Here is an 11,396-nt window from a genome sequence, read left to right as displayed (position 1 = left end):
CTGAAATCACCCCAGGTGAGTGCATGCATACGTTGTAAGTATGAAAATGTTTTTTTCGTGCCAGCACCCACCTTCCTTTTTGACTTTCAGCTTGCTAGTCACCCATGTGTGGGACTGCACAGAGACCATGATGAAGATAAACAGGTTGCTTACCTGTAACTGATGATCTTCGAGTGGTCATCTGTGCAGTCACACACGCCCACCCAGCCTTCCCCTCTGCTGGCTTTTTCTGCTCTGGTTTTTACTTGTGTAGACTGTCAGTAGCGGCTGAAAGAAACTGAGTGGGAGTGGCGCCTCCTGCTCGCTTCAGGCATGCGCAGTCAATGCCTGCTCCCCAGGGAGAGTGCGCCAAAAAACGCTCTAGGTGAGCTATTGGGAGACTCCAAGGTATGGATCCGTTGCCTGTGGCAAGACCCATGTGTGTGACTGCACAGATGACCACTCGAAGATCATCAGTTACAGGTAAGCAACCTGTTTTTCTTCAGTGCCTGTCTCTGCATACAGAGCCAGTTTGGTGTAGTGGTTAAGTGTGCAGACTCTTATCTGGGAGAACCGGGTTTGATTCCCCACTCCTCCACTTGCACCTGCTGGAATGGCCTTGGGTCAGCCATAGCTCTCTTATCTGGGAGAACCGGGTTTAATTCCCCACTCCTCCACTTGCACCTGCTGGAATGGCCTTGGGTCAGCCATAGCTTTCATAGAAACTGTCCTTGAAAGGGCAGCTGCTGTAAAAGCACCTACCTCACAGGGTGTTTATCGTGGGGGGCGGGGAAGGTAGAGGAGATTGTGACCGCTTTGTGGCTCTGAGATCCAGAGTATAGGGCGGGATATAAATCCAAAATCTTCTAAACCTTCTAAATACAGCCCCTGGACTTCCTGGGGGGGCGGGTCTCGCACTTGTAGCAACCGTGCAGTGGCTTCTGTGCAAACCATCTGTGAGTGGGACCTTAGGCAAGCTTCATGCTCCTCTCCGGGGGCTTCTCTGTTTGCAGAGCTCTGCAGTGCAACGTTTACCAGAGGGAGAAGATCCAAACACACCTACCAGCTGACTGAGGTGGCCCAAAGTTTCCTACTCCAGGAAGGTTCATCATGGCTGCTTGCTGTGCAGATAAGGCCTGGTCTGGGTTTGTGCAGCCTTGCTCTGAAGCCTGGCCAGAAAAAAATAATTGATATTAGACTTGGAAATGCTGCACAATCAAGTCAGCTGGAAGGAGCTTGGGTTTATTTTTATTAATTTATGTCGCGCTGCCAGCCAGTTGGCATCTCCAAGGCGGCAAACTGAAAACCATCTAAGATTTTTTTAAAAAATCAATACAAACTCATAAACACCACCAGCATCAGGGAGGACAGCCAATAACCCTTACTTGGGAGTAGACACACTAAACAAAATAGTGTTCAGCTGCTGGCCGAAGACACAGACAAAGGGAGCTAGAACAATCTCCCCGGGGACAGAGTTCCAAAATTTTGGTGCCATGATTGAAAAGGCTCTTTTGCATGTAGAAATGCATTCTTGCTAGTCCCTTTCTTCCCAGGAGATGTAACATTCTTACAGAGACCCAAGCAATGGCCTTTTTGTATCAGTCCAGATACTAGCCCAAGGCACTCCTGAACGCACTTGGAGAGGACAGGAACAGGGGAACAACTGGCTCTCAATCACCAAATCTCTGGTCCTCTCATACAAGGGGAAACAGAACAGTTCTTGTGATATATGGTAAATAAAAAAGGATGGAATGCATTTGGAGTTCTGTCTTCTTATGTCCAGCCATTGAGATGCAAAATATTTTTTCTTTCCACGGAGGTCAACAAGCCTGGATTTGGGATCTTTAATGCCAGACCTCCCTTTCACCCCACTGGGTGCGAGAACAAGCATCACCTCATCAATAACAAATGTCTAGACTCATAATGGAAGAGCCCCGTGGCGCAGAGTAGTTAAAGCTGCAGTCCTGCAGTCGGAGCCCTCTGCTCACAACCTGAGTTCGATCCCGGCAAAAGCTGAGTTCAGGTAGCCGGCTCCAGGTTGACTCAGCATTCCATCCTTCCGAGGTCGGTCAAATGAGTACCCAGCTTGCTGGGGGGGGGGGGGGGGAGTACAGATGACTGGGGAAAGGCAATGGCAAACCACCTCATCAAAGGTCTGCCATGAAAACGTGATGCAATGTGACCCCAGAGTTGAAAACAACTGGTGCTTGCGCAGGGGGACTAGCTTGACCTTTTCTAGAATCATAATGTTCACGGGAAGGGGTCACGGTGCTCTGCCGCGGCAACGTTCCCTGGGAAGAATCACCGTGCTCTGCTGGAGTAGATAAGAGAGCTTTGAGAAACACACAAACCCAGCAGGTGGCCTGTGAGGATTCTTGCTCCACCTGTGCCTGCTCTAAGTCCTCCCCATGCCTGGCCGCTGTGAGCAACAAGTAACCACCTCTCTGTGGCACTGCCAGGTGAACCGTGTGGATGGTCACAGCTGCTCCATTTGCACGGCATCCTGCTTGTTCTGAAAGGGGAAGCTGCCAGCAGAAAGGGCCTGCCTGGTTCCTGCTCTGCCTACCTGCTGCTGAGGGCTGGCTGCCATAGACTGAGGGGGTGGCGGCTGCTGCTGCTGAAGAGAGCTGAAAACCAAGCAGCCACCTGGAAGCTGTGCAAGATTGAAGGCGAGAGTTAGAAAGTACCGCGGGGGCTCCTGATAAGCGAGTGCAAAAACAAGACGTTGGACTCGATATGCTTGGTTGAGTCTCTCCTGCGAAGGGTACAAAATTGGGCGGCTCTTCTCGAAAAGGCGAGCCCACTTTCAAAGACAAGGTCAACATCTATTGATGTTCGGATAGGGCCTTCCTGGTCACAGCACCAAAACTGGGGAACTCCCTCCCCAGGGAGAGTCATCGGTTCCCCTCGATCACAATTTTCCCGCCAGCAGAAGGCAACTCTTCCGTTTCACCTGAAATGGTTTCTGGCCTCCCTTCCTTATGCGTTTTAACGCAATGGTTCTATCTTTTTAACCGTGTTTTTAATTGCACAAATGTCACGGTTTTAATGTTCTCTGCCTTGTGAACCCTGATTGAGTGGAAAGCAAGTATAAAAACATTTCAAGTAACTGAAATCTGTAGCGATGTGAAGGCCAGAGGATTCCGAATAAAAAGCTTGTTTCCTCAATTGATTTTTTCCTTCAGGTTCTCATGAAAACAGTGGCACTTTTTGAGAGCACCAAAGTGGGGGGGGGGGGGGGGAGACCCTTCTTATAAAATTATTTCTCTTTTGGAATGAGCGAAACGCAGGCAAAACTTTCCTTACTCAAAATGTGTAGCAGGTGCAAAGACCTTTATTCGATGCAACCCACAGCACTACAGAAGGGCGACAGCGGTACAACCTGGCCTCACCCTGCATAACCTATGCTCAGGAATACGTTAATTGCTTAAATCCAGATCATCTGGGTAACAACATGCTACAATGTGTTTGATGCGAACACATCATAAACTGAGTTATAGGGTTTCCTCTGTTAGACAATTTAACCTGATATCTAACTATGCTGATATTCCCGCCAACTGTGACTGCTTCTGGCCAAATAATACACTTGGTGTTTGGTTTCCCACAACATTTCTGCTTCGTCCAATTTCTATTTTCTTCCCTAGGCTCTGCAGCTCTCTCTCTCTCTTATTGGGCACGCCTCTGAGACTAATCCACTCATTTGGTGCAGCCACACGGTCAGCATCGATCGGGGTCTGGAAAGCCAGGGCTCCAGACGGCTGCCCAGCAGCGAGGTGCCAGTGGGCACACGATCTTCAGCAGAAACAGGGCGGGCAAGGTGCCTAACCTAACCTTCCAAACAGCCCAGGGCAACAACGTACATGGTTCCCCCATCCCTAGTTCATCCAGTGGGGCTGAGAGGGAACAGCTGGTCTGAGATCAAACAATGAGCTTCCACAGCTGGGTGGAGATTTGAACCCGGGTCTTCTAGGACCTAGTCTGACCTATGAAGCAATGTTGGCTCTCCTACTTTCTCGCTTCTCAATTATTATTTTTATTTTTGCTATTTATTTTTTCTTGTTTTGGGGATGTATCGGTATTATTGATTTTTAAGTATTTTGCCCTGACGTTCAAAGGTGGGATACAAAACGTTTAAACAAAGAAACTGTAAAACTGTTGAGGCTGGGTGAGTGGGCGTCAACGTGGCAGAGGCGGTTCAGTGTGGCCAAGTGCAAAGTAATGCACATTGGGGCCAAGAATCCCAGCTACAAATACAAGTTGATGGGATGTGAACTGGCAGAGACTGACCAAGGGAGAGATCTTGGGGTCGTGGTAGATAACTCACTGAAAATGTCAAGACAGTGTGCGTTTGCAATAAAAAAGGCCAACGCCATGCTGGGAATTATTAGGAAGGGAATTGAAAACAAATCAGCCAGTATCATAATGCCCCTGTATAAATCGATGGTGCGGTCTCATTTGGAGTACTGTGTGCAGTTCTGGTCGCCGCACCTCAAAAAGGATATTATAGCACTGGGAAAAGTGCAGAAAAGGGCAACGAGAATGATTAAAGGGCTGGAACACTTTCCCTATGAAGAAAGGTTGAAACGCTTGGGACTCTTTAGCTTGGAGAAACATCGACTGCGGGGTGACATGATAGAGATTTACAAGATAATGCATGGGATGGAGAAAGTAGAGAAAGAAGTCCTTTTCTCCCTCTCTCACAATACAAGAACTCGTGGGCATTCGATGAAATTGCTGAGCAGACAGGTTAAAACGGATAAAAGGAAGTACTTCTTCACCCAAAGGGTGATTAACGTGTGGAATTCACTGCCTCAGGAGGTGGTGGTGGCCACAAGCATAGCCACCTTCAAGAGGGGTTTAGATAAAAATATGGAGCAGAGGTCCATCAGTGGCTATTAGCCACAGTGTGTGTGTGTGTGTGTATATTCTTTTTTGGCCACTGTGTGATACAGAGTGTTGGCCTGGATGGGCTACTGGCCTGATCCAACATGGCTTCTCTTATGTTCTTATGTGACACAGAGTGTTGGACTGGATGGGCCACTGGCCTGATCCAACAGGGCTTCTCTTATGTTCTTATGTGACACAGAGTGTTGGACTGGAGGAGCCACTGGCCTGATCCAACATGGCTTCTCTTATGTTCTTATGTATATGAGTAATGTCTGATACCTTACTTTTGATTTTTAAGTACATTTGCTGCTGGGGAGGGGGGGGTTGGAATTTCAGGTAATGCACAGAACAGCCCTTCTTCCCTTCTGCTCAACTCAGTCCTTCCAATGTGAAAAGCAATCTCCATGTCATGCTCCACCCCCCGCAAATTATATCATCATCATCCTCTGTTTTATGCTGCCTTTCCACGCAACCAGGGTCCACAAGGCAGTGACCATAAAAATGAAAACATTTGCCCAATTAAAATGCAGGTGAATGACCCACTGTCGTTCACAGCATGGCACCAGATTCCATTCAGCTACGTGATAGTGTCATGACGCTTGCTGTTCCTTGGATGCTTCTGCTTTGTTTGTCCGTGCCCATGCATCTAGGGAGACCCACAGGGGGAAAAAATGGGCCAAAGAACAAATTGATTACCTGTAGGAGATTCAAGGGTCGAAGGCCTGAAGGATTCTTTAAACCAAAAGGGCCACCTACTGAGATTAGTTTAGAAAGGACAAATTATAGCTGCGCGTAGGGAAAACAGCATTGCTCATACTATTTTAAAAGTTATTTACAGAATTAGCATCCTGCCTTTCTGCCCTTGCGGGGGCCAGCAAAGTGGCTGCAATTTAAATGCACACAACAAAGTCACATCTCAAAACCGTTAAGAATAACCCCTCTCTCAAACATGCATAGTATAAAAAAAATCTGAGGAATATTAGAGACCAAATATGTGAGCTGGACAACCTCACAAGGACTTTTACAACGTGTGAACGGGAGGGCACAGAAGAGATCGCCCTCCCTGCTCCGTAGCTCTAAATGCCCTCTGAAGATGCCATGCAGGAAGAGCATCAGCCAAAGTCAAACTCTCCCACCCCCTTGCATGAACTCTTCCAGAAACAGAGCAAGCACTGACACATAGCCGGGGTGGGGGTGGGGGATTTCTGCTTATGATCCCCTTTTGCTGCTCCTCATAGCAGCTCGGAGTGGGTGCAGGAGAAACGTGGGCCAAAGATCCAGTCCTATGGGTTGTCGGACTCAACCCTCCCGATGCACGATAAACGTACGATTTATTTAACATTAAGTCTTTTGGGCTTCCTAGGGACCATCTGCCCTGAATCCCCACAAGACTTCCAGCTTGACAGTTTGGTCAAAGATCCTGAAAACATCTCTAGAAGGCTTGAAAGCGGAATGGGGGAAATTAGCAGCGGAAAGAATTGCAGTGAATTTTAAAATCTTAAGTTGCTGGAGTTATATTCTATGGTTTAGTTGCCATTCATGGGAGTCACAAGGCACTCAAGGAGCTGAATCCCAGGCTGCAGAACTGCTGATTGGTTTGCTTCATGACTCAGCGTTCCATGAAATGTTAAGGAAAATGGCGTACAAGGCAAGATGGCTCTCCCAAGCCTTGCTCTCTGGTGAGGGAGCATAGCCATGGCTGACGTTATTGTCCTGCTCGTGACGGCGTGACCCCAAAGGATTATGGGACCTTCATATCCAACCACTTGCTTCTCCACTATCTTTCTTCATGCATTATTCAAACTGGGACACAATTTACATTGCGGAAATGCAACGGTAGCCTGCGGAAATCTACACCGAATTCAAAACGGGAAACTTGCCAAAAGGTCAAACGAGAGCTATGATCAAGTTGACCCCAGCCAGCTTCAAGCCCTGAAAACGTGATGGATATTAGACGTAGGAGAACTAAAACCTGTGCTCTTGGCTATTGAAGCTGTGGCAAAGAAATAATATTTTAAAGGCAACAAGGGTGTAGAACACATTACTAGACGTGCAAAAATAGCAGGTTCATGCATCCTGCAAGCTTAAAAGGTAGACTGGGAGCCACATGTGCCAACAGAACAATGGAATGTTTAAAGCCCTATATGGCCTAGGACCTGCCTACCGGAGGGACCGTCTCTTCCCACACGTTCCCCAGAGAGTACTGAGATCAGGAACACAAAATCTCCTTGCTGTCCCTGGGCCAAAGGAAGCCCATTTGAAATCTACAAGGGATAGGGCCTTCTCCGTAATGGCCCCTTCCTGGTGGAACCAGCTGCCCGAAGAGGTGAGGGCCCTGCGGGACCTTGCTCAATTCCTCAGGGCCTGTAAGACAGCCCTCTTCCGGCTGGCTTACAACTAACCGGCACTGAAACTTGAAACTGAGTGTAGTTTGTAGGATCGCTGTATGTTTCTGTTTTAAGTACATAACTGTGTGAAATGTTTAGTTTTTAACTACGTAAATTGTGAATTGCTTAAACTTTTATGCTTAATTTTATACTCTTATGTTAGATTTTATATGTTGTAAACCGCCCTGAGCCACCTGGTGGGAAGGGCGGGATATAAATTACAAATAAATAAATAAATATGAAGCACCATACAAACAACTGCAGGGGAGAGCATTCCAACTTTTTAAATTCTATAATGTGTGTTCAGGTACAAGAACGTTCGAGAAGCCATGTTGGATCAGGCCAACGGCCCACCTAACTCAACACACATCTTTGCTTGAGCCCTTTTAAAACTCCACATGGAATAAACAAACAGGGGAAAAAAACTGCACTTCGAAGACAAAGGTTGACAGGTACTTTGCTGTCCCCCCAAAATTGAGAGGCTTCTGTATGAAAATCAAAGTTTGTCCTATTTTGGGAAAGTAACTATTCAATATTAATGATTTTAACCACTAAAAGTTGACTTTTGCTGTTGGTGTATGTGGCACCAAAACCAGCGGGGCATAACAGCTGGCAAACAAAGATTGCAAATTCAGGGCACTTTTCCCATTAAGAAACACCCTCCCACCTCCCAATGTTACCTACATATCCCAGAAATCTGACTTGTCTACTAGCACAGAAGAAAATGGCCCTTATGGATCTCAACCAAGGAATGAGCCCCTGCTCTCCTTTAATAATAATAATTTTTAATTTATATCCCGCCCTCCCCGCCGAAGCGGGCTCAGGGCGGCTTTTCTCTCTCCCACCACCAGGAGGTCTGGAGGAGGGGCAAATGGAAGAGTGGCTGATGCCATAAGCAGGTGAGAGCCTGTCTCCTCATAGGGGTGAAGATTAAAAATGGACTGGGAGGAAGAATCCAGGCAACATTCAGAAGTTACAAGTGGGGCAAGAAGTTATTTTCCAGTGAGCCATTAGGAGGCAATAAACACACCAGTGAAAAATCTCTCGAGAAATGAGAAATGTTGTAATTGGTTTTATTATGATTTTATTTCTATTTGCTGTACTCCGCTCTGAGCCCCCAATGGGGAAATGGGTGGAATATAAATAAGCTAATAATAATAATAATTAAAAAAATCAATGAGTTGTAAGAACAAAACAGATAATATGCCATGCCCCATCTGCAATGGGAACCCTGAAGAACGACAGTTGGTAGACGCCAGGAAGTGGCTGATGTGCTCAGTGTGGTATGGTCCAACCTAAACTAAAGTTCTCACAGCAGGAGCATAAGGGCATATTCTCTGTTTTGTTCTTATGACTTGCTGATTTCTCATATCTACAGAGATTTCAATAACACTCTTGTCTTTCACCACCAGTGTGTGCTTTTCAGTAGAAAAGAATCTTTTGCCCTTTGGGAGATACAGGCAGCAAGCATTCATCTCTGGGCCTCCGTTAGGACCTATGACTATGTGCGGTGTTCTCCATGACACCCTTAGCACAACCCCAGGGAAATCAAGTCAGACAATGCCGATTCAAAAGGCCAGTCCAATGCAATCCCTATCAAGTGCTGCAGAGCATGGCTGGCCAAAGAAAAACAAAGTTGCACTTACCTGTAAGTGTTGTTCACTGATGTCTTCTGTGCAGGCACACATTGGGGCTCTGCCTGCCTGCAGGCCCGTCATAGAAGAAATTCTTGCTTACCTTAAATGACCTAAGGGGTGGGGGAACTCCTACTCTCTGGAGCTGACATTATGTCCTTTTCCTGCCTGAACTGTCACATGTTTTGGAAGAGAGCAGCCCCCTTTACCTCAGTTCCTGCCTGCCTACGGGCAGGAGGGAAGGAATGTGTGTCTGCACAGAAGACACTGATGAACCACAGTTACAGGTAAGTGCAACTCTATTTTCATCTTCTGTCTTTGGTGCAGCCCCACATTAAGATTTTAGCGAGCTACTCATTTTATTCTTATTTTAGTATTTAAGGCTTTGCAGTCTAATTTTGATCAATATATGCAAAAATACATTCCATTTTTCTTGAAATTCAGATTCTGGTCTATTATGCAAGTAAGATGCTCCAATAAATCAGTTCTGGGCATATATTTCGCTTTCCGTTTTGATGCAAATACCACTCTTGCTGCCGCCACCATGTATTTAAATAGTTTATAATGAATTTTTGATACATTAGATGGGAGTATGTTTAATAACATATTTTTTGGATTCATTGGGAAGTTAACTTTCAATATATTTTGTATTTCTTCATGGATCTTTATTCAATGTTTTTTAGCTTTGTTACAAGACCACCACATATGATAGAAGGTTGAATTTGTACTCTTGCATTTCCAACATCTGGCATTGCGGCTCTTCTTTGCTTTTGCAATTTCTTTGGGTGTGATGTGAAGAACACTGTATACCAATTTTCTCTTAGTGTTTGAGATTCAGTAAATTTGATTTCTTTTGCCCATAAATTTTCCCACTGGCTCAGGGGGATATTCTCCCCAAAGTTCTTCATCCATTTGATCATATAGTCCTCCACCTGATCTGCTTCTATTTCACATTGCAATAACATTTTATATATTTTCTATTTTATATATAGACATTTTAGATCACCTGTAATCAGTTGTTCATAAGACATTTTCTGTCTTAGATAACCTCCTCCTTTTGCTACTAATTCTTTGTATTTGGATGCCATTTGATATGTCAGCTACTCCTTCAGTTTGTGTATTTTGCCGAGATTTTATTCTTCCGTGTCTTATCATATAATCATAGGTTAAGTGGTCGTCCCCCCCCCTCCCCCCCCGGTACTTGGAGATCGATTGGAGATGTCAGTGGTGAGCTTAAAAACAGAATTAGCTACGGGCCATTTTTGTAGCACATGGGATGCATTTCTTGAAGAGAGTCTTGGTAAACATAATAGTATGCGACAGGCGCCCAGGAGGAAAAAGTCAGCTAAGAGCAGCAGTCCCAAAAGGGGTGTGTGTTTGTGTGTGTGTGTGTGTAGGTCAATGAAAGCCACTTCACGTGCAAGAACCAGTTACTCAGAGACTGGGAACCAGGAAGTCAGTAAAGTCAGAAAATACTAGTCCTGGGTCTTGGTTCTCCAGAAAAAGGCAAAGCAACTCGAAGACAAGCAAAGAAAATTCCTATGATGCAGAAAGACTAGGAAGGTTCCACCTCCGTGGTGGCAGAAAAGGAACTGAGGGGAAGGGGGCACTCTCCTCCAGAGCATGCGACGGTATAGGGGGGCGAAGAGGCCATCGTGTCACTTCTGGAGTGACAGTGTGCGTTTGCAATAAAAAAGGCCAACGCCATGCTGGGAATTATTAGGAAGGGAATTGAAAACAAATCAGCCAGTATCATAATGCCCCTGTATAAATCGATGGTGCGGTCTCATTTGGAGTACTGTGTGCAGTTCTGGTCGCCGCACCTCAAAAAGGATATTATAGCATTGGAGAAAGTCCAGAAAAGGGCAACTAGAATGATTAAAGGGCTGGAGCACTTTCCCTAAGAAGAAAGGTTGAAACGCATGGGACTCTTTAGCTTGGAGAAACGTCGACTGCGGGGTGACATGATAGAGGTTTACAAGATAATGCATGGGATGGAGAAAGTAGAGAAAGAGGTACGGTACTTTTCTCCCTTTCTCACAATACAAGAACTCGTGGGCATTCGACGAAATTGCTGAGCAGACAGGTTAAAACAGATAAAAGGAAGTACTTCTTCACCCAAAGGGTGATTAACATGTGGAATTCACTGCCTCAGGAGGTGGTGGCGGCTACAAGCATGGCCACCTTCAAGAGGGGTTTAGATAAAAATATGGAGCAGAGGTCCATCAGTGGCTATTAGCCACAGTGTGTGTGTGGGTATGTATATATATATATATATATATATATATATATATATATATATATATATATATATAAATTTTTTTTGGCCACTGTGTGACACAGAGTGTTGGACTGGATGGGCCACTGGCCTGATCCAACATGGCTTCTCTTCTGTTCTTATGTGACACAGAGTGTTGGACTGGAAGGGCCACTGGCCTGATGCAACATGGCTTCTCTTATGTTCTTATGTGACACAGAGTGTTGGACTGGAGGGGCCACTGGCCTGATC

General features: G+C 45.8%; 1 protein-coding gene across 1 annotated transcript in view; it reads right to left on the bottom strand.

Annotated features, from left to right (window-relative positions):
* Positions 1 to 241: 241 nt before the first annotated feature.
* SUPT20H (SPT20 homolog, SAGA complex component) overlaps positions 242 to 11,396 on the bottom strand; it is a 54,023-nt gene continuing 42,868 nt past the window's right edge. Inside the window, exons 20-22 of the mRNA XM_060236299.1 lie at positions 5,563 to 5,618; positions 1,043 to 1,148; positions 242 to 327 (exon numbers count right to left, since the gene is read on the bottom strand). Of these exons, the coding sequence (XP_060092282.1) occupies positions 242 to 327; positions 1,043 to 1,148; positions 5,563 to 5,618 (248 nt within the window). The remainder of the gene's footprint in view (positions 328 to 1,042; positions 1,149 to 5,562; positions 5,619 to 11,396) is intronic.

This window comes from Heteronotia binoei, chromosome 4 (assembly GCF_032191835.1).
Source record: "Heteronotia binoei isolate CCM8104 ecotype False Entrance Well chromosome 4, APGP_CSIRO_Hbin_v1, whole genome shotgun sequence".
In the NCBI taxonomy this organism is placed as follows: Eukaryota; Metazoa; Chordata; class Lepidosauria; order Squamata; family Gekkonidae; genus Heteronotia; species Heteronotia binoei.
Note: the sequence above shows the minus strand (reverse complement) of the source record. Positions and strands in the feature narration are given on the sequence as shown.